Source organism: Scleropages formosus, chromosome 10 (genome assembly GCF_900964775.1).
Source record: "Scleropages formosus chromosome 10, fSclFor1.1, whole genome shotgun sequence".
In the NCBI taxonomy this organism is placed as follows: domain Eukaryota; kingdom Metazoa; phylum Chordata; class Actinopteri; order Osteoglossiformes; family Osteoglossidae; genus Scleropages; species Scleropages formosus.
In genome coordinates this window covers 899,873-923,436 of record NC_041815.1, presented here as the reverse complement: position 1 = coordinate 923,436, position 23,564 = coordinate 899,873, and the positions used below count along the sequence as shown (strand labels likewise).

Here is a 23,564-nt window from a genome sequence, read left to right as displayed (position 1 = left end):
ACTCAACTGTTTTCTTCTGTAATGGTGCTTGTGTGAGAGAAAACGTGCACTTTCCACACATGCCTCAGGACAAGGAGGATGAGCTCGTCCTTCCCACAACTACATGAGCTTCACCTCCTTCCCGTGGATAACCAGACACGACTGAACTCGAGCAGTGAAGCTGTGTTCCGATAGAACCGCTGGACCACACATACAACACTACTGTGCATTGTTTTCCACTCCTTTGTTTGTACATCATGAAGGGCCATTCGATGCCTACATCATGCAATAATCATGGCCGTTCCTTCAGTACGAAACGGATTAAAGATCCCCTTTTTATTCCAGATGAGGCACATATCCATCGTGTGTGTCTTGTATTAACATTACGTGCCATATAATCGTTGCCATAAATTTTCGGCTCGACCTGCAACACTACAACAGGTGTTTTTCTCCCCGCCCCCCTGTATTTTTTTTTTTTTTTGGCTCTTTTCATACAATCTCTGACTTGACGGGAAGCGGGGCGGAGGCGCGTGACGTCGGCCACCATCCGCGCAGCATCAGCAACGCGAACGCGCAGCTTGAGCCGCAGCGAACTTTGTTCCCCTCGCGAAGGGCGGCTGCGCTGCGCTCCGCTCCGCCTTTCCGCGGAAACAGCAGCAGGAGCGGCTCCGCCGTCTCATGGTGCCTCGCCCTTCGGGAGCACAGAGCGCCAGCGCGGGGAAGACGCCGCTCCACGGCTAGAGGACGTGCTGCGCTCCTTCTCGAGAAGATGGCGGCCCCAGTGCTGGCGAACCGCGCGGCATCTGTGAGCAGCGTGGGCAGCAGTCCCACGTCCACGGCGCGCACCTCCAACAACAACAACAACCGGGTGACGCCGAGCTACCCCGAGCTCGACTTCAGGTCGGGGGCGAGGATGGAGGAGCTGAACAGACTCATCGCCGAGTTCAGCAGACACCATCAGAGGGAGTACGACGACCAGCGCGCGCTCGAGATCCACACGGCCAAGGACTTCATCTTCTCGGTGCTCGGTGAGGCGCTCGCGCCGCCCTGCATACGCGTTACGGTGTGCGGCGCCGCGCCGCGATACAACACGGCGCGCGTGGCTCTACGTCCTTGTAGTTATGTATTGGCAAATATGTTGAGTCTGTGTGTAAAATGCCGTTTTTGTAACGGAGGGTCACACAACCGTAGGAAACGTTACTGTGACACACGGGAACGGTTCTGTCTCACAGTTTTACTGCTACGGTCAAAGGTCCTCGCGCTCCGTCAGTCAATCCGAAGTGTACTTACTTTCTGTAACTCCTGAGGCGAATTTGTTCTCTAAAAAATAGTGTGTGGAGACTGAAAACACTGTTTTTGGAAAGGTACATTATCTTTATCTGACTCTTCTCTCTAGCGACTTGCAGCATTAAGATACTTTGAGTGATTTTCCCATTTTACTGGCGCTAAGGTAAGTACCTTGCTCAAGGGAGGTACTACAGCTGCTGGGATCTGAACCTGCGACCTCTGGGTCCAAAGGCAGCAGCTCTTAGTTTTACCACTGCACTACCTGTAATCCCCTTATCACTTTGGAATTACCTAGAAAATACAGAGTACGACACCAGAATGCCACCTCGCCATGAAACCGTGTGTATGACGGCGTAGGTGTGCTTGACTTTGAACATGATCTGGCAGCTTATTTTATGACATCATAATTTTCGATATGAAACATGAGCGAACTATTTGTATGCATGGGTGAGGGCAGTCAAAACATTCAAGGGACACAAACCTTTCTCCTTGAATCGCTACTGTTTGAGATGCGGTCTCCGCTTGCAGATGAAAGGCAGTGTTTGTCATGTGGAAGGAGTTTCTGGACTGGTTCTTGTCTCCCATGCTTGCTGCTGTGGGAGAAAGTCCATGGGTGTGCTAAATTCTCTCACTGGTTCTCAAACTCAGTTTTATGGGTAGGAAAAGTTTCTTCCCTTTCCCCCCTTGCCACAGACACGCTTTTGTCCAGTCGACCTATTAATATGCTGTCCACTTATGCTCTTTCGTCAGCCTGATTTTCACTTTCTCTTTTCTCGCCTCCAGGCATGGTGCAGAAACTGGACCAGAAGCTGCCTGTTGCCAATGAGTATCTCTTGCTGTCCGGTGGCGTACGTGAAGGAGTGGTGGACATGGACATTGACGAGCTCAACGTCTACGCCCGAGGGACAGATTACGACATGGACTTCACCCTGCTCGTTCCCACTCTGAAACTGCATGACCGGAACCAGCCGGTAACCCTGGACATGCGCCAGTCGGTGCTTGGCCACTCCTGGCTCAGCCTGAGGCTCTTCGACGAAGGCACCATTAACAGGTGGAAGGACTGCTGCACCTCCGTGGAACACATCAGTGGCACCACCAACTACTTTTTCTCTCCCACCCTCGTAGCAGACTGGTTCTATGAGTCCATCAGCATGGTTCTTGGAGACATCCAGAAGAGACCCCAACGTGGTATGCCCCGGGTAGATAAGCTGGAGAAAAATGACACCATCATCTCTGTTATTCTTGGAGTGGGCAGCAGCCGCATGCTGTACGACATTGTGCCTGTGGTGTCCTTCAGAGGGTGGCCAGCTGTGGCGCAGAGCTGGCTCATGGAGAACCACTTCTGGGATGGCAAGATTACCGAGGAGGAGGTGATCAGCGGCTTCTACCTTGTGCCAGCCTGTTCCTTCAGGGGACAAAAGGAGAACGAGTGGCGGCTGTCGTTTGCTCGCAGTGAGGTGCAGCTGAAGAAGTGCCTCTCCAGCAGCCTCATGCAAGCGTACCAGGCCTGCAAAGCTATCATCATCAAGCTGCTGTCGCGCCCCAAAGCCATTAGTCCCTACCATCTGCGCAGCATGATGCTCTGGTCATGTGACCGGCTTCCAGCCAGTTACTTGTCCCAAGAAGACTTCTCTGCCCACTTCCTGCTAGGCCTCATCGACGACCTTCTGTACTGCTTGATTAATAAAACGTGCCCTAACTATTTCATCCCTCAGTGCAACATGCTGGAGCATCTTTCGGAGGATATGGCCATGCTGCACGCGCGAAAGCTGTCGTCCGTGCGCTCGGACCCTGCCGAGCATCTGCGGACTGCCATCGAGCACGTGAAGGCTGCCAACCAGCTGACCCTTGACCTGCAGCGTCAGACAAGCGTGTCGAATCTCCCATCTCCTCAGTCCGATCTCACGGACCAGCAGCCTGATGACAGGTTGGCGAAGAAGCTGCAGCAGCTTGTGACGGAGAACCCCGGGAAGTCCATCTCTGTTTTTATCAACCCTGATGATGTCACGCGACCACATTTCCGCATAGATGATAAGTTCTTCTGAGCGTCACCTATATGTGTGTGCGTGTGTGTGTACGTCCGTTATTCGGTTCGTTGTAAACAATTGTGAAACCCAGTGGTGTTGCTCTTTTGTTCCCATCCAAGGAAAGCCCCAGCCAAGCCACAGCTGGCTGTACAGCACTGCTATGCGTAACCATGGTGACAGCGATGTGCTGCAGAAGACTGTTGAGAACAGAAAACACTAGCACACAAGGTGCTAGTAACTGCTTTCTGTTATCAGGAGAAAGGACATTTCTGGTTGTGCTGCCGTGTATTGGAGTCCCTGCCTGTGAACACGCATTACATTAGCGTGTGTGAGTGCTATGGTACAGTGATCTTAGAAAGACGATGCCTACAGAATTCCGCCCCACGCTCAGAATTCAGCATTTTGGCGGCTGGTACATATTGTTCCTGGTTTCTTTAGTTTTGTCTTTGTGTGGAAGAGCCATAGTAAGTTGCCTAGAAGAGTTGCATTGTGAAACTGGAGGAGTGTATCCACTGCTAAACAGCGCTGGCCTCTGTGCATGTGAGTGAGTGCAGTGAGGGAGCACATTGAGTGTAGCATCGTTATCGAATACACACTCTTGAGTTTTGTCACAACGCCGCAGTTGTGTTCCTGCTGCATGGATTTGTAGAACAAAAATGGCAGGGTGGGTACAGAGCGCTTTAAATACTGAAATCATCACCTAGAAGAAACTCAACACTCCTGCAAAATTAAATTAGATAAAAACATAAGCCAATGTAAAAATTCAAAAAATAAAGAATATGCCGTGTGTGATGATTCTTTTGTTTCTTGCAAAGAGCTTTATGATATGACTTCTGCTCAAGTGTTATAGACTTTCTTCTATACTCCCTACCAGCGCTTTGACCATCCAAATGCTTTTTCACACACTTTATCACTTCAGCTGATGTTTTAACTGCAATACACTCACTAACTTGCACACTTTTATAAACTGCATGTCCTTGTCAGGGTCGCAGCGATCCGGAGCCTATCCCGGAAACACTGGGTGCTGGAAACTGAACAGAACACCTTGGACTGAGCCCCAGTCCCATGCAATGTTTGTTTTTAAAATGGAATTGTGCTGCTCTCAAATCGCTCCTACAAAAGTCTGCATTATGTCAGTTGTTCCTTTATTCATTGTGTCTTAGGAAAGTTTTCAAAATTAAAACATGCCTTACAGCAGAACTGACCATTCACAAATGATTTAGTAATGCAGCACATAGTAATTGCATTGAAACAACACATACTGATCATCCTTTGTAGTATTTTATAGATAGAAATTGTATATCAGTTTCTTGAATGTGACTGTGTGTGTTGTCATTCTGTTGTAGTCGGGACAAATCCCGAACATTAAAGAATGTGTCCTGTGAAGAACGTGTGGTGGCCAGGGCTCTGCCTCACCTGTTCTCGTTCGCCACTCTCCACCTTAGTCTGCCCACGGTATATTCTCTTCCGTCGTACGATACGGTAGGATTCAGGAAATGAGCACTTCGTCGCTGAGGTGCACACACACTCAGGAGGCCAGCAGCTCACACACACATTTGTGCCGTTTTTCTCGTGCACACTCCACACAATGATGCTCTGCCCCACCCATGCAAGATGGCCCTTCCTTATGCACCATTTGAGCCTTTCACGTTTGTGTACTGTTACTTGATGCAAAGTTACTAAACTCTGCATCAGTGAGTGGGTCTTGTCAAGGGCTACGTCTTCTGGTCCTTTAATGAAGCTTCCAGTATTTTGATTGGTTTTACAGTCGAATGCTTCACTCCACCTGGGACACCTGGGCAATAGCTGTGTGGGATGAGCTGGGCAGAAGAGGCACAGCAAGCGCCAACTGCCCTGCATCTATGGGAACTGCTGCAGAAGAGCTGCCAAGACATGTTGGCTGGTTTTTCTGCTGCTGAGTCCTGTTCTCCAAATGTGTTGTGAGAAAAGACTACAGCAGGCGTGCTCAAACTTTTGACCGGCACTGTAAATGTCCACGACAAATTACAGGGATGAGTAAAGCAGGTGTTTTTTTTTAGACTTTTACACCTGACTTCCTATCAGATGTTGGAACAAATGAGTTGATTCCAAAGTTGAAGTAAAACAGTGTCAGCAGGTTTAGAACGAATGCGTCTCTTGTAAAAGGTGAAACGCCTCTAATTGACTTGTAACATCGCTGTTGGAGTTATCGGTTCCGTACATATTACCGGTAATCTATTCATTATGGGATTTGTTGCTACTTTCTTAGACGAAAGAAAGTAGCTTCAAAAGTCAACAGCAAAGAGTTTCAAACTCTTGTCTACTTGTTTTTGCTTATGAAAGTTAACATTTCAAGGGAAATCATGCCGTATTTAGACTCAATCCAGAACAACGTATTAGGTGTCTATCAGCTAGAGGATCTAATTAGTGAAAGTGCTTTTTCTTGCCATGGCTAAAAGCCCTATAATGACTCTGTACATGTTGTATGGTGCATTGTTCGCTCAAGCACCCCGAACAACACAACTTGAACCGCTTCACGCCTTGGTCCTCTCAGCCATGCTCTGCTGATTGAGAGCCACAACTGTATGTCACTGATGGATGAAGAATGTGCACTCCATGCTTTTCACATTTTATGTATTTCTCACTACCCTTAATCATAGTATTAAACGAATAAATGAGGTTTGGATATGTCCGCAGTCTATCGCAACTTTCATGTGAACCATGGTTTAAGTGCTAGGACTCGTGTGCTTTTACAGACTGCAACAGTTAAGTGTTGTAATAACTGATTGAATGAGGTTGATTAAATGTTGCACAGGATACTAAAGAATTTCTGTTCCACAAACATTGGCTTATAGTTCAGTAAATACAGTGTATGCTATAATATAGCTTTTAATGACTGCAGTATAGTCTATGTGTGTGTATGAAACCATATTGGGTGTATTTATGTTTAAATTTAAATAAAATACTGTTGTTCAGCAGGATCTGACGGTTGTTCTGATATATCTTGTATGGTTATTTTTGTTTCCAGCTATCTTGCACTTCCTGCTGGCCCTCTCTCTTTAGCTCCACCTATACCAGTGATGTTATTCATGGGAATATTTTTCCCTGAATGTCACTGTGCCCTCTATTTATGCCATACATACACACACACCTGCAATGACTCTCAGCAGGCCTTAAAAGAATCACATGCACACACGTCCCTATTAACAGCACGGATTAATGATCAAGAGCAAATACACACGCTTCCCTTCGTTACTCAGCCAACGCTCCCCAAACTCAGACACAAGAGCACACTTTCATTTAAACTCACACCCCACAGTACACACCTTCATTTGCACATGTTAACTGGCAACCATTTGTTCTTTAATTAAATTTGACATGTAGTAACCAATTTAGCTTGTACTTGCTTGTATGAATCATTCCTGGCCTAGACTCTGAGCAGCATGTATGGACAATTTGTAAAAATTCAAGTTTATATTCAATCTTCTAACAAAACCTTATACACATGTAATTTTTCAAAAAAGTGCTTTGCTCTTTAGTGCATGTGTAATAATTTTAACATCAGTGAGGGTAGTTGTGGGCTCTTGCTTCCATGAGTAACCATGACAACCATGACAGCCTACATTTAATCCTGTGGCTCCCACCTTTACCTTCATTTAATAATTTATTGTTAATTAATAATTGATTAATTAACGCGGACAGTCCGTGATGAACCAGCGAGGTTGTTATTGAGTGTGGTGCAGCAGTAATAAAAGCACACTGAAAAGCAACTGTTATCTTAGCCTTGCAAACTTCCAAAGAACTGTCATGCAAACGGATCTTCTCACTGGCTACTCATGACTCCCAAACACATCTGTTGAAAAAGCTTTAAACGGAATAGACAAACTTGTTTTCTGACATTTACTGCAAATTCAAACATTTTAAATGCATTCCACAAATACATATTTGTTGTCTAAGAAAAATTCTGTGAAAGCCGCAGATTTCAATATTGCTAGGAGCTTACATTAGTAGAAAGTATTAGGGATAGCTTGTAGCATAGTGATGAGAGCTGCTGCCTTTAGGCTCCAAAGGTTGCAGGTTTGATTCCCTCCTCTGACTGTAGTACCCCTGAGTAACATATTTACTGTGAATTGTTCCACCTGCATAAATGGGAACATAACTAGAGCTACATTGTAAGTTGCTTTGGAAAAAAAGCATCAGCTAAATGAATGTACCTCCTGCCCTAAAAGCCATTTTATAGGACAGCTGGTAGTGTAGTGGTTAGTGTTGCTGCCTCTGAACTCCAAAGGTTGGAGATTCAATTCCCCCCTCAAGCTGTAGTACCCTTGAGCAAGGTACTCCCCCTGAACTACACCAGTGAAAATCACCCAGGTGTGCAAATGGGTAAATGACTGTAAGTTGCTTTAGAGAAAAGTCTCAAGTGAGTAAATAAATGTAAAACAGCAGAATCCCTTAGATGTGTGATGCAGTTTCCTGCTTGTGTTTGGTATAAGACTGGTAGAAAAATGCCTACAGAGAAAGTGACCCATGCAGGCCCACTGTGCCATACTGTATCTCCCAGGATGAGGGTTGGGCTACCACTTGGATGCTCAGGGGTTTACTTTTCTCCCATGGGAGTTTTTTGGTTTTCTTTTCCTCACTTGCTTCTGAACACTGTTCAGAACAGTACCACAGCAAACTGCCTTCTAAGTTTATTATTTTGCTTTCTTTTATTATCGGTATGCGCTGGGGAGTTGGGTGCCTTGTGTCACATGGCTGAGATGCGTGCTTCATAAGACGAACTGAAACGCTAACCGGGGGGCGCGGTGGCGCAGTAGCGCAGTGGGTTGGACTGGATCCTGCTCTTCAGTGGGTCTGCGGTTCGAGTCCCGCTTGGGGTACCTTGTGATGGACTGGTGTCCTGTCCTGGGTGTGTCCCTTCCCCCTCTGGCCTTATGCCCTGTGTTACTGGGTAGGCTCCGGTTCCCCGTGACCCCGTATGGGACAAGCGGTTCTGAAAATGTGTGTGTGAAAGGCTAACCACTAGAAGTGTGGACGAGTAACAAGTTCTGCAACCCGCCCAGTAAATCTTTTCCACGCGGAGCTCCGGAGACACGCACTCCCGAAACACACCATCCCAAATTCTTTCAAAGCGGTGCGTTGCAGCGCGCCGCACTCACACTTCTACACACGTCACCTTAAAGCCGCTCTCCCGGCTGTGACGTCACCCGCTCGGTCGATAGGAGCGGAGCCGCAGCCCCGCAGCGCTAGGACAGCTCCCGGGCGCGGCGCGCGGATACAGGTAACGCGCGAGGCTGCGACGCGACGCGACACATGCAGCAGCATCATCATCATTGTCGTCATCGTCATCATCATAAAAGCGAAGCACGTAGCAGTGCCAGCTTTCGTCCTCGCGAGCCCGCAAACATATAGCGAAAAAAACGAATAAAAAAATAAGGAAAGCCAGACAGAGCGAGAAAGAGAGAGAGAGAGAGAGAGAGCGAGGGAGAGTGAGAAGTGCAGCGCAGTGACAGCTCTTCTCACGAGTCCTTATTGACTGCACGCAGGCACGTCAGCGGAGTGCGGAACAGAGGCGCGTCCACAGTCACTGGAAGCAGAGCGTCGTGAGCGGGCGGGACATGGAGAGCAAAGCCGTCGGTAAGGAACTTCGGTGTGTCTATGTGCTGTGGAGAAGAGGGGCTGCGGCGGCGCGTGCGTGCGTGCGTGCGTGCGCGCGCAGGACCGGCGGCGGGGCAGTGCATGGCGCGTGCGTGCGTGTTCATGTATGTACGTACGTACGTACTTACGTGTGTATGTATGCAAGTATGTATGTGTGTGTACGTGTCTGTGTGACAGAGTGTGCGTGTGTGCGCGCGCGGCACACTGCGGTACTCGGAACCCGCACACACAGGACTGGGCTGTGCGCTGCTCCACCGTGGCGGTGTGTTACAGTGAAGGACAGCGGGCAGAGCCCTGAGGATACGCACGCACACACACACACACACACACACACTCACACGCACACATACTGACTCGCTGGCCTTGCCTGTGGCTCAACTGAACCCACTGTATTCCGAAAAACCAGTGCATGTCTCCATACACACCCATATATGTGTGTGTGTGTGTGTGTGTGTGTGTGTGTGTGGTGGGTATGTGTCACTGCACATATGTGTACGTCCAGCCCAGCCCTTCAAGAACACACTGAAATGACAAATTGAAACACCTTTCATTTCCTTCCATTGTTTGCATGCCTGCAGACGTGGTATGAAGGGCTGGAGTGGCGCGTGCGTGCTTGTGTGCGTTTCCTCACCGCGCTCCCTGGCTCTCCTGCGGCGTCCCTCTTGCACCCACGTTCACCGCAGGGACGCTACACTGCTGCGTCCACATGGACACATACGTAGGAGGTGCACACCCAGCCCTTACACACGACCTGCTGCGTTCCGGCGTCAGCAAGCGTTTGCCGTGTGGAGTGCAGGCGTGTACACCGTTTTCACCCTGGCCATGGAATTGGGAAGCCCTTGCTGTGAATCGGGACGTTGTTACCGCCGAGGCCCGTAGGCTGCACGGTTTAACTTGGTGCTGAGTAACGTTCTCATACGTTATTTGCACACACACACTGTTGTATGGTGGAGCAGTGTGTGTGTGCTGATTGATAGGGATACACTCTTGTAGGACTGCAGCGATGTGTATTCCTACACATCTATACACTAACGGAGAGACACGCCCAAGAGGCTCAATGTGTCTCTGTGAACACGTACCAGAGTTACGCCTCCAAGTCTTCGATGAACACACACACACTCTGAAGCCGCTTGTCTCCAGCGGGGTTGCTGCAGGTTTTGGTGGGTCTGGGGTTTGAGTTCTGCTTGGGGTGCCTTGCGGCGGACTGGCATCCCGTACTGGGTGTGTCCCCTCCCCCTCCAGCCTTGTGCCCTGTGTTGCCGGGTTAGGCTCCGGTTCGCCGTGACCCCCTCCTCGATGAACAGAGTAAAGGAATATGGTACGACGAGGTGCGAAACGACACAAACATGCTTGTTGATGTGTTTCGCTGCAGTTTGTTCTGCAGCTCCATCCTTCAGAGACAATGAGACACAAATGCACATGAAGCGGGAACGGCGAGAGTAAAGAAGGTACATTTCAGAAGAACGAAGAGCGTTTCGTGCTCATGGTCACGAATACGAAACATGGCGGAAAGGCGTTACCATTACCCCAGGCTGGCTGGACGAGTCACGGTCAATCTGCGGAAAGGTCCATTCAGCTTTCCTGGGGCTCTGACCTCGGCTGGACAAGAGGAAGCACATGGATGCGGTGAATGTGAAGATGGCGCATTTACGCCGAGCTCCAGATGTTTGACGGCCTTTCAAATGCGCGCTGTTGCACAGTGAGCCGTACGGCTCATTACTCTACGTGCTTATTGTAACCAGGCTGCTGAAGCTGGCTGGGCGGAGATGTTGAGATGTTTAGGCGTGTAGCTTGTGGAACTGACAAAGCGCGGGAACGGTTCACTTGTCCCACATCAGAACCTTGAAGGTGATGTCAGCTTGGATGAAAGGGGGAGCAGTGAGAAGGAGCAGCGGTGGGTAACAGTGTACTCAGGGTTGTCTTCCGGCACCAGGGTCAGGGTGTCGCACAGCGGATGCCTTGGGTGACGTGCGTGACGTGAACGTTCTTCGTGTGAGAGAACGGTCGTGAAAGGGCCGTGGCGGCGCTGGGCGAACCGCTCGTAACGACATGACGCACTCTTGGCGCTCCTGTGCCATAAAGAGTGTACGCTAACAGACTTGTCGGGCGCGACGGTTTGCTCTGCTGGCTCACGTTTCGTGTGTTCTCGACGCCTCTGTGCAGTGCTAGCAAAAGCTGGTCATGTCCACCCCGATCCCTGGTTCCACCCGGCAGCTCTGCAGTGGGGCGGCTCGGCGCTCTTTCCCCGATAGCTGGGGTCACACGAGGCAGAGAGAAAGCATCCCCTCTACTTTTTACCCCAGCTCGAAGGAGTGCGGAACTGTTTTTGGAGAAGCCCGTTTATACACCAGGTACCTTGAGGCGTGGGGAAACGGGACGGTCCTTCCTCAGCGGCGCTTCCGCTCACAGCTCCGCGCTTCCATGCGGCCTCGGCCGGACGAGCCGCACAAGCACCCGAAAGAGCTTCGTCCAGCTCCGGTGGCACCGACGGAAGAGCTCCTCTTGGCATTTCCAGGGTAGCTCAACGCTCTTATGGAAACGCAGTGTTCGTGCAGCGCCGCTGGTGTAGAGGAACCACGCATCGCCTGGCGTCACATGTCCTTACCGTTCGTGCTTTCTGTTTACTGTACCGCCGTACAAACCCTTCTCATCACCAAGTGGTCCGGTGCTCTGGGGGTGGGGTGTTGTGCGAGACCCTGACATACCCCGTATTATCTGCACTTAAACACACGTTAAGCCACTGCACGCATTTGTGAATTACGTAAAGGGCTGCAGGCAGGACCGACAGTGGAAGCGATGAACCAACATTGAGCTTTTTGGTCGGACGGCCGTTTCGCACACAACGTCGCATTTGCTTAGGGTTTGTCCGCATTTAACCTTAGCATCGCTTTGTATAAACATACAGAGTGACCCACACACACGTAATTCAGCGGACGCATATGAAACACACACACACGCATACACACACACATAAGTGTGTTGCCTGCCTGTGCTCTTCATGCCGACCTCTGCAGCATCCCTGCTCGTCCCTAAAAAGGGAGCTTGTGACACCGATTGATATTTCACACAAGTAGCTCTGCACTCAAGTGTTCATCGGCTTCCTCCCTCTCAAGCTCCCCCCCACTGCCGCTACTGCTACCGCTGCCCCCTTCCGAGCGCTGGCGTGCCGACGGCTCTGCAGTCGAGACGGAGAGGCGGAGTGGCCGCGCCCAGGCACATCCTGGTATTTGCGTCCTCAGGGAGCCGTAGGGCCGAGCGCATTGTATACAGTGCGCGCACACACACGCACGCACAAATACACACACACACTGCTCTCCTCTGCTGCTCCTGCAGACACAGCCCGCTCTTGTCTGCCTTTGTGCTGCTGCTGTGCGCGGCCGATGGTGCGGCAGTGCTCCTCCTGCTCCCCGTCCCTAGCCGAGATTCCCCGAATGCTCGGCTGCCTGCGCTCGGTACATCGCTCAATTATTTACGAGCCCTAATGGAGGTGTGCCTGCACTCAGTGTCTTCCTCTTTCCATCATTCAGGCAGGACAGCAACGGGAGCTGCTTTGCCTTTTCGGTGAGAAAACCTTGTCACACCGCCGCTCAACGCTGGTCCACCATGTCTCACGAGCTCTGACCCTTCACCTGCTGGGGTGAAGAGTGGACAAGGGTTTTGACCGCCTTAGACAATGTCAGTGACCAGTGAAACATGAAAGTGGCTTTTTTAAAAGGAAACCCTTGTCATAAATGTAAATTAAAGTTGATTTTGTATGATTGAAGATCAGCTTGGTGTTTCTTTCAGCTCAGAAACGCAGGTTGAGTTGACCTTCTCGATGGTGTGTTGAAGAATGACCATGTGGCCCGTACCCCGTGGGACTCTGAGCTCGCCCTGTTTCCCTACCTCTGTGTGGTGAAGCAAACTGGCCTGTGTTTCCTTTGGTCCTTGAAGCGATGGGGGGGTATCTGCTCTCACTGCTTACTACCTGTGCGCCTGCAGCGAGTTGGGGGCTCGCTCTCTCTGGGACGATTGGACCGTAGAGCCGTTTCCTCTAAGACTGCAGTGTTGTCCGATGAAGGGCACGGTGACAGAAGTCATGGATATTGCAGGAGGGGAGGAGGTGTATGTCCCTTACCGATGGGTTCGCATGGGTGTCGGGCTTCCAGATGGAGATGTAGCAACTGAGTAACTGGAGGAGAAATGGGTAAAACATGGAAAAAGCAACGGTTTCACCAAACACCCAAGACTTGCGTGGGTCCACAGTAAATTGTAAAACACTCGAGTGCAAGCCTAGAGTGGTAGACCCAAGACCTCCTCTGGAAAGTTATATAATGTTCAGGTTAGTAAACGTGTGTGTGTGTGTGTGTGTGTGTGTGTAAACTTGGTCTCATTAGGCTTGAGCGCAAGGTCACAGTATATGTAGCTGCATGATGGGTTTGCTGCGTGAGCTGGACTGCAGATGTGTTCGATACCATCTGACCACACTGAGCATGCAGCGTGCAAAATCAAGTGTGTGACGCTGACGAAAAGACATCACACAGTACATTCTGGCTCCTTTCACATCCGTCTTAAAGCGGACAAGAATAGGGTAGACCACTCTTATTGTGCTCAACAAAGAAAACAATTTGTTTAATGCTTCTTCCTCTTTTTACATCAGTCTTTGTTTTTGAAATTATTTTTAGGGTGATGCATGCAGTTTTGGGACCAGAGCTGGGAGCAAATTGTGTCATCCATAATTTTAGGTAGCACATTGTAATCACTGCTATGTACAGCTTTTGTTTTGTTTCATTCATTTCTTCTTCTTTTTCTGAGCATATATGGTTCTGGAACCCTTGGCTCTTGTCTAGTTCTAGTTCCATACTGAATACCGAGAAGCAAAGTAAAGAATTTTCTTGATTCTGTTTCATCATTCTGGTTCGCTAATTATTTCCGTAGTTTTCACTTTTTTCGCATAAGTTTCTTGATACAAAGTGGCTGTTAGGAGTGAGAACAAGATCACATACAAATACAAACATTTTCTAACATTAATTATGTGATTGCAGTAGATATGTTTTATGATCTGAGATGTGTTACGATCGACATCTTTTTATTTTATTTGTTGATCTTATGCAGTGGCTCATTTACTGGCGCTAAGTATCGGGTTCACTGTAGCTTTTCCTGCTAGTCGTTTTATGGTCAGCTGAAAGTACTTTCTGCAGAGATGTTCAGTTTTTACTTATTTTTATAGCAGGATGTTCTGCTTCAAAGGTTCAGGTGATTGCCCTTACTTAAGTATATCGCAGCAAAGCACTTAACCTGGCAACCTTTAGGGTTCAAGAAGTTGTGAAGAACACTGTACGCTGTCTGCTCTCCAGGCAGTTGTAGTGAGAGAAGTAATGTAACTCACAGTTACGAGGGATTTCAGGAGAGTATCTGAAATAGGATCCTAAACACAAAAACCGCAAGCTAAGCAAATCTCTAGTTGGGTTACAGACAAGTGCTGACTCTCAGGATGAGGGGAAAGAGGTGCTACAAAGCAAGTGTAATGCAGAGTCCCGACTCAGCAGTTTTGGTTTGGGGACACAGCTGTTGAGAGCATTCTGGGTGCTGGGCTGTGCTTCATCACTCACTATGGCCTCAATGGTGCAAGTGCAGGTGACTCTGCGGCGTGGACCCTGGTCCATCACAGCTCTTGATTCGCTATGCCCAATGGGTCAAGGGTGGGAGTGAGCCAGCCATCCCTTTCCAGGAGAAAACACTGAGACAGACAAGAAAAAGAACCAGCAATCGGGTACACGGGCTTGTGAGGGTTGATGCTGCTCATGCATGGGCTCCTTGGACAGGGTCTACAGATCATCAAATGGAACGCACTAAAGGATTGTCCTTACTAGGAAGGGACGTCCAGTCATTCGGCTACACCTGGATACGTGATTCTCATTTCAGTGCAATAAATTCATCAAGGTGGCGCCATGTGACAAAACAACAGAACATCTGAACTTTGCAGTTCTTTATTTGGCAAAAATAAGAAGTGCCATTTCCTGAGGTGGGCAAAGGAAGTGCACCCCTGGGTTCAACAGCTGATGCTACCGCCTTCGTTAGCACTTACTTCATACACTATATGCCTATCCTGTAACAGTTATTGTGTACAGGTGTGTTAGTGGTAAATCCTGGTTCTGTAGAGATGCAGTGACAAATGTAGAGACTTGAGCTTGAGACATTTATTGCATAATACTACTTTGCAGATAGATGGTGTGGTGGCGCAGCGGGTTTGGCTGGGGCCCTTTTTGTGGTGGGCCTGGGGTTCATGTCCTGCTTGGGGTGCCTTGTGGCGGACTGGCGTGTGTCCCCTTGTGCCCTGTGTTGCTGGGTTAGGCTCCGGCTCACCATGACTCCACTCTGGTCAAGCAGTTGTAGACATTTTGTGTGTGTGTGTGTACTTTGCAGATGTTCTGGTGCTACTCTGAATGGAAAAGTCCTCAAAGTATCTGTCATACCAGTGTTTTATACCCTCTTGCTGTTGAGGGCTTTGTGTAACATTATCATACACATCCTCCATCCCCTTTGACAATTCTGTAACCTACTTTCCAGAATTTGCTCTTTATGACCCCTGGCTTCTAGAACATCTTGCAGAAACACAAATTAATGCTGAACAATGGTATAAAAGAATGCACTGAAAGACTATTTAAAGTGTTGTGAAAGTGTTTAAAATTTTCTATATTTTTACAGCTTTTTGACATTGAATTTGATCTGACCATGTTGGAACCCAAAAGTGAAACACGAAAGAGACCGGTACTGAGAAATGTGCAGTTCTAGGTGTGAAAAAGTAATTCCCCCTTAAGTTAATCAACCTAATTAGAGGGTAATTAGTCAGCTCTGTGAAAACAATCAGGCCTGGTAAAATAAAAATAATTAAAAAATAATTAATGATCTCAACCCAAGAACATCCAAGGAACTTCAGCCTCTTTTGCTTCAGGTCAGGTCAGTATTGATGAGTCCACAATATGAAACATGTTGTGCAAAGGGAGATACGCAGGATACTGGCAAGGTGAAAACCACTGCTCGCTAGAAAGAACATGAAAACTCACCAGACAGCATCTGAATGTCTCTCAAGGCTTCCAGAAGAATGTTCTGTGGACTGATTAATCAAAAGTTGAACTTCTTGGATGACACAGGCCCTGTTAAAACAAAATATGACACTGAAGAATAAGAACCTTTTTCCAACAGTTAAGCACAGTGGTGGCAGTGTGATGCTCTGGGGATGTGGTCCTGTTTTGCAGCCACAAGACCTCGGTGCCTTGCTGTCAGTGAAGAAACAATGAATTCCTCTTTCTATCAGGAAACTGTAAAGGAGAATGACAGGAGCCATCAGCCCATAAATTGAAACTGAAGTTGAGAAGGGTCATGCAACAACTCACTGATCCCATACATACTCAGAACACTTTATTGCCAGTTTGTAGCTTGTTTGAATTGTGGATGAAACACAAGACAATAAGAATACACAATGCAGCTACAATGTGTGAGTAATAAATTACAAGACGACAACAGTGCGAACATGAGTAACGTGGAGATTTTTGATGGAGGAGGTCAGTGTGCAAATGACTAAAATATTCAAACAAGGAGTGCTGTTATCAGATGTTGTGTGAAGATAAACAAGGTTTCAGACATGACCATGAGTAGAAGTGCTGGGGGAGGGTTGAACTGATGCGATTTTGTTGAGGAGCCAGATAGCTTGCAGAAAGAAGCTACGGAGATGACGTGTAATCTGAGTGGTGATGGACTTGCACAGACTTTGAGATGGCAGTATGGTGAATAAGTGATTGCTGGGAGGGGGTGCGGTGGTGCAGTGGGTTGGACCGGATCCTACTCTCCAGTGGGTCTAGGGTTCGAGTCCCGCTTGGGGTGTCTTGCGGCGGACTAGCGTCCCGTCCTGGGTGTGTCCCCTCCCTCTCCGGCCTTACGCCCTGTGTTGCCGGGTAGGCTCCGGTTCCCTGTGACCCTGTATGGGACAAGCGGTTCCGAAAATGTGTATGTGTGATTGCTGGGATGGGTAGAATCCATAGCAATCTTTCTAGCTCTTTTCTTGGCCCTAGTGGGGGACAGACCTTTTATTGTTGGTAGCTGACTGCCAATGAGCTTCTCAGCTAAGCAGAACACTTACTTTCTTACTTGCAGTCTGGTCTTAAAAAAGGAGGATGAGTGGGGAACCAGATGGTGATTGAGGTGGGCAAAACAATCTTAATCATGGCTGTGTAAAATTTCATCAGGATGCGTTGTGAGATGTTGAGTTTCCTAAGCTGGCATGGGTGGCATGATGGCACAGCAAGTAGCACTGCTGTCTCACAGTGCCTGGGTGGTACAAGAGAATATGGGTTCAATCCCTGCTCAATCTATGTGGAGTTTGAATGTTTTCCCCATGTCTGTGTGGGTTTCCTCCCACAGTTCAAAGACATACTGTTCAGGTTTCTCCATAGTGTGTGAGTGACAGGGAGAGGGTGTGTGTTTCACTGATGTATGGATGAGTGACCCATTGTAAGTAGTGTATCCATCAGTGTAATTCACCTTGGTGAATAAAGGGTGTGGGCTGATAACACTACATAGAGTTCATTGGAAGTTGCTTTGGAGAAAAATGTCTGCTAAATAAATAAATGTACATGTAACACTGGTTTTAGCTGGGCTTTCCTGATGTTTCCTGAGGCTCCTATGCTTGTCCTACTTCAAGGTGTTGTTGATGATGGTCCCTGGGAATTTCAATGACTCAACCACAGACAGAACAAGTGTAAGCATTCAGTTTACACAAATTTTGTTTTTATTTGCTCTGCGTAGGGAGTGGAAACGTAACATCCTAAGATCAGCAGAGTTCTCCGACTCTTGATGACGGTGTCTGTAGAAGGACTTTAATTTTCAAAACTATCAAGTCGTTCATTCCATAGTACAACACATTATATACAGCTGGAGGAAAAATGGACGAAATTCCAAATGACTGACAATTTGGAAAGAGTACTGTCTCCTACCTAAAAAAAAAAATCTGTACAGTTGGAAAATGGAAAACTTTGTATAAGGTATGGTGGCGCAGCAGGTCACACTGCCACGTCACAGCGCATGGGTTGCTCAGCTTTAGCCCTGAATACAACTCAGTCTATTTGGAGTTTGTATTTCTTACCCGGTGCTCTGGTCTCCTCCCACAGTCCAAAAAAAATGCATATCGTCCAGGTGTACCCCTCCTCTCCTAGCATCCAGAGATTTCAGGGTAGGGTCTGGACGGCTGCAAGCCTGACAAGGACAAATGGGTAACGACAGTGGGTAGATGGGGATGAGCTTTTGCTTTCATTTTACGATGCCTACAGTAACTCCCCATTTACTCAGCAACATATTGCACAGGCTCGATTGAGAGGCCAGCTCATATTGGTCACCGAGTATGTTTCTCGAGGGAATAGCAGGAGAGAGAGCCCTTCCCGGAACTGAAACTTGCTTCTAGTCTGTGTGCAACCATGTTACCATGGGGTGTAGGAGGGACCTCTGCAGAATCGGACATTTCTGGGATATCTGTGCTTTCAGGATGGAGTTTTTTTTTTTGCTTTTTTTTGTCTAGATTTGATTGGTTACTTAGTGCTGGTCTAACATCTATCCTGAATTTGTTTAAACTGTCAAAAGTTTTATGCTGGATTTGTACTGTATGCAACATTTTTATTCTATTGCCGTCATTGCATTGTGTAGTGGCGCAGGATGTAAACAGTATAATATTTACATAGTAATGAGATTCTAAAAGGGTTAGGCTAATAGTTTACATCTTTTTGGTCTTCAGCATCAATATGCAGTTCAAGTTTTGTGTAGAAGGATGTGTGCATCTCTCTCACCATATATATATATATATATGTGTGTGTGTGTGTACACATGGATGGACACATTAGATCTTTTCCTGAATGATTACAAGCTGTACCTCTGTACCACTGACTGCTGAAGGTGGAGACATTGTGATTTGAGCTCCACCACAGCAGAAATGCATTGTGGGTCTGAGAGGCATTGAGAGGCAGACAGTACACACAGGGCTCCTGCTGTCCCCTAAAGGTCACACTCTGAGCATGACATTGGCAGAAAGCTGCGTTGCGTTGCACACACACCGTCTTACGCACTATCACTGGACCGCTGGAAGTGTGTGTGCGTGATTTTCGTAGCGTTCCACTCGCTGCGTCATATGTGCCTGCAGCGCCACCTGCTGCTCGAGAGAGCATTCATGTCTTGCTTTGTGTGTGTGTGTGTGTGTGTGTGTGTGTGTGTGTGTGTGTGTGATGCAAAGCTGCACTCCTACATGCTGAATCACCCTCACAGCGAGAGACTATATTACTGGTAGTCACATGACTCTTGCAGCATTGTGCAGCACAGGTTGCCGTAAACGCAGTGCAATCACAGCACGACACTAGAGCTGATGTGCTCCTGGCCCAGGCCTCATCATGTGCAAAACCACAGAAGGGCTTTAAAACAAACAGTCATTTAAATGTCCTACAATCAGTAATGACCATTTGTGTCGTTAATTTTGAATCTCCTGGCAAATCGCTACGTAGTACTGTGTTACATACGGGCAGCTGGTAGTGTTGTTGCCTTTGGACCCAAAGGTTGCAGGTTCATTCTCCAGCTCTAGTACCCTTGAATAAGGTACTTACCCGAAATTGCTCTAGTAAAATTACCCAGCTGTATAAATGGGTAAGTAATTGTAACCTTAACGTTGTAAATTGCTTTGGAGAAAAGGGTTGGATAAATGTGTATGTAGTGCTTTGCCACAAAAAATAATTCCATAAAAACAGCATTGCAGTTATCAGTGAGGACACTGAAGCAAGACACACACAGTCGTATGACCTCTGAGACTCAATACATGTCATAGAAAACACAATGTGTACATTACATTGCCAGAAAGAGAGACATAGATGCAGATGTGTGATTCTTAAGTACAGTTAGTTTTCTTTCTGCCATATGAACCCATGTTCATCACACAAGTAGCTGCATAAAACTTTATCTGAATATCAATGATTCTTAATCACCTTCCTAATTTTTTTTTAGACTAAAAACTAAAATTCTCATTTCTCTGAATGTGGACAATTTCCCTCTCCAGCAATTTACCCATGTAAACACAATTATAAATAGAGCTTGACACCAGTGCCACCAATTTACACACCTGAAAATAGACAGTATGTTTTTTGACTGCAACCAAGATATGAGCTATCATGTGTCCGTGGAAGATGAGCGAGAGTAACGTTTACGCTGGCCGTGTACTTGATGGGCAGTTGTTGGAAGTGCTCAGCTGTTTCATTGATAAAGGTGAAAAGGTTGCTGATGGTGTCGTCTTACAGCGTTTACTAACTCCAGATAGAAGTGTGTATGCGGAGGGTGTGCGGAGGAACACACACAAAGGAGCTGCGTAGGGGCAGAGCGCAGCGGTGACTCTCGCCATGACGCGCTACTGTGGCCTGTTGCGCCGGCTGCTCTCGAGTGAAAGCAAAAGCGAGGAGCTTGACATAGAGGAGGACCCTACGAAGCTCGAGCTCGTCGAACACGGTGAGTGTACGCGTCCAAGCTCCATGGCCTCGCATTCCTGTACCCGATCGCCATCTCTCGCGCTCTCTGCGTGTGTGTGTGTGCTCTCTACTGCCCCATCCTGTGGAAAATATGTGTTCTTCCATGGGACGAACCCCACCACGTAGCCAAATGAATGAATGCTTGCACACTGTTAAGATACGGCTGGAGATACCTTTGCAAAGCTCTCCAAGCTCGTGGGCCAAAATAAAGCTGTGTCTCCTCAAGGTACTTTTTCAGATATCAGCTTTCAGACGTATGTCTGGGTGGTGCCTGCCCACCCATTTGTGCGCTAATGCACTAATGGAGCAGAGACCCCAAATGGACCTAGAGCTACAGTTTAAGTCCTATGGGCTGCACTGCTAATGCCCTTGGCTTTAATGGTGTAGTGGGGGGGACTTGAAATGGAAGGGCGAATAAGTCATTCCATGTGGGCGACCCGTAGCCTGCAGAGAGAAGAGGAAAAGGGGCGGAAGGGCTTCCAGTGACACCTGCTTTTGCAAATAAGAAGCAAACACTCAACAGTAATGTGTATTTATGGCATGTTTATGTCAAAAAGTAAACTGTGTGAAGTCCGTCGTGATGACTACTGTGAAAATAGTCCCGAGGTGGTTGTTGACACAATTCAGTTCGGAAGTGTTCAGTTGCTGCATCTACTGGGGAAGGGAGGGGTTTTAGGGTGCAGTCGGTGTTCGCTCAGCGGGCTCTAGTTCACTTTCCACAGTGTAAAGCTTGCTTTGAACCCCTCGCACGTTTGCGTCATGCCGCTCTGTGTATGTGCGCATGCACGCTCCTACCTGTCACTGCTCGGACAGCCTTGTCACAGTTCAGCCAGCTCAACAAGTGAACGTACACCCAAGACACATTCAGATGTCCAATATGTCACTTTGTGCAGACTGGGGACCCAATCGCGGGATCGTTTGTTGCAAAGGTTCTTGGGACAAGGCAATACTTGTAGTCAGGGACCGTCATGGTGAATCCGAGGCGCAGACGTTGTATGTGGGGAGAATCCTAGGATGTGGTTGATGAGGGCGTTGCGAGGGTCGATGCCGTAGTAGATAGGGAAAGGGACAAGGAGACAGGTGAGGGAACAAGGAGGGAAGGACAGGGAGAGCAGATAGGATGCTGTGGAAGAGCCGTGATCACAGAAGCGACAGTTGCCTTAAAGAGATTCGGGAAGGAGCTGAGGATGGTTTTTATAGCTGACTGCTCCGATTGCTGTCAGGTGCTTAATTGGAGTCAGGTGAAGGTATGTGGTTCAGGTATGCTTGTGGCAGTGAGGGGGGCTCACAGGCAACTCCTGCCTCCCTGAGCCCCCTTGCAGGGGGGCACCCTCTGGATCTCGGAGTTGGTCGTGTTGGGTGGTCCTGTTGGAAGTTGGCGATGAGGGAAGGGTCCAGAATGTCGCATGCCAGAACCCAGCCGCGTTACTTGGGACAGTAGCCCTCCCAGCCGATTAGGTAGTACAGGCCCCTACGTCAGCACTTCGAGTCCAGAGGTGAGTGCACGGTGTAGGCCGGGGCCCCACTGACCTGCATTGAGGGAGGTGGAGCAGCCCCTTTAGAAGCATTTAAAAGGAAGGTACAGTAGAGCTTAAGGTGAGACATGACATGTGGGACAGATGCGCAGGTGGGGGGGGCAGTTGCAAACTGTAGGTCACTGGATTGACTCGCCACATGACCTTGAAGGGACCTATAAACCGCGGACTAAGCTTGTTGGAAGGAAGCCGGAGCTTGATGTCCTTAGTGGACAACCATACCCTTTGGTCGGGCCTGAACGTGAGAGAGTGTCGATGTTTGTCTGCAAGGTGCTCTGGTGGAGATGGTCTTGTACCTTCTGCCACACTTCTTCACTGTTGCGGAACCATTTGTCAATGGCGGGAACGTCACGGGCCCGGGTGCCACGGGAACAGAAGGGGCTGGTAGCCCGGGACGCACTGGAAGGAGGACAGTCCGGTGGACATATGGGAGAGTGAGTTGTGGGCATACTCAGCCTAAGGCAGGAAACGAGACCACTGATATTGTTTCTGGCTAGAGTAGCTGCGGAGGAACTGACCCAAGTCCTGGTTTAGCCTTTCCACCTGGCCATTTGCCTGGGGATGATACTCCGAGGTTTGGCTGACAGACACCCCCAGCTAGTGCCAAAAGGCCTTCCACTATCTGGAGGAGAACTGGGGGCCCCGATCCGGCACTCTGTCCTCTAGTAGACGGCACAGGCGAAACACCTGATAGAATAAGGTCTTGGCTGTATTCAGCGCCGTAGGGAATCGTGGCAAGGGGACTAGACAGCATGCCTTGAAAATGCGATTGATTAAGACCATGATGACAGTGTTACCTTTGGAACAGGACAGGTCTATCAAGAAGTCCACCGCCACATGGGAGCAGGGCCTGGAGGGCACCGGGAGTGGCTCCAATAATCCGGCAGGCTTCTGGTTTGGGATTTTGGCCTGGGCGCAAAAACTGCAGGCCTCTATATATTCTTGAACGTCCTTTTGAATGCGCAGCCACCAGAATTTACTTTGCAACAGGGGGAGGGTCTGGCAGCTACCTGGGTGCCCTGTAGAAGGTGAATTATGCACTCATGGTATCCTCAACTATGCTGGGACATATTCTTTACCAGGCAGCCTGTCGACTGGGCCTGGATGCCCCTGCTGGGCCATCTGTATCTCCTGCAGGAACTGCCACTGGACTGGGGTGACGAAGCAGGTGGCAGGGAGCACTTGTTCGAGAGGACCTGGGTCCGGGTTCTTGTCATGGATCCTGGATAAGGCTTCCACCTTTGTGTTCTTGGTTCCCGACTGGTACGACACAATAAACCTGAAGCGGGTAAAGAAGAGTGCCCAGCGGGCCTGGTGCGGGTTAAGTCGGTGGGCTGTCTGTAGGTATTCTAAATTACTGTGGTCATTGAGGACCAGGAATGGGTGAGTGGCCCCTTCCAGCCAATGTCGCCATTCCTCTAAGGCCAGTTTGACAGCTAGGAGTTTCTGGTTACCAATATCATAGTTCTGCTCGGCGGGCGAAAGCTTTCGTGAAAAATAAGCGCACAGGAAGGGTTTTGGAGGGATCCCTTGTCTTTGGGACAGAACTGCCCCGACTCCTACTAATGAGG

The 23,564-nt window shown here is 48.5% G+C and overlaps 2 protein-coding genes across 4 annotated transcripts in view; both read left to right on the top strand.

Annotated features, from left to right (window-relative positions):
• The first annotated feature begins 530 nt into the window (after positions 1-530).
• On the top strand, positions 531-6,243 carry LOC108922150 (protein MB21D2). Its single transcript, XM_018732091.2, has 2 exons — positions 531-1,007; positions 2,050-6,243. Exons 1-2 carry the CDS (start codon positions 749-751, stop codon positions 3,309-3,311), a joined length of 1,521 nt encoding a protein of 506 aa, XP_018587607.1. The 5' UTR covers positions 531-748; the 3' UTR covers positions 3,312-6,243.
• A 2,234-nt stretch (positions 6,244-8,477) lies between these two features.
• LOC108922154 (fibroblast growth factor 12) overlaps positions 8,478-23,564 on the top strand; it is a 59,817-nt gene continuing 44,730 nt past the window's right edge. The window contains exons 1-2 of one of the 3 annotated variants that reach the window (XM_029255907.1): positions 8,478-8,553; positions 8,819-8,909. In XM_029255907.1, coding sequence (XP_029111740.1) covers positions 8,891-8,909 — 19 coding nt within the window. In that variant the 5' untranslated portion in view covers positions 8,478-8,553; positions 8,819-8,890. The other 2 variants (XM_018732103.2, XM_018732100.2) reach the window with 2 other exon arrangements.

Coding starts and splice junctions, on each gene's coding strand:
- LOC108922150 (XM_018732091.2), top strand. CDS start 749: ATGGCGGCCCCAGTGCTGGCGAACCGCGCGGCATCTGTGAGCAGCGTG. Junction 1,008..2,049: donor CTTCATCTTCTCGGTGCTCG/GTGAGGCGCTCG, acceptor TCTCGCCTCCAG/GCATGGTGCAGAAACTGGAC.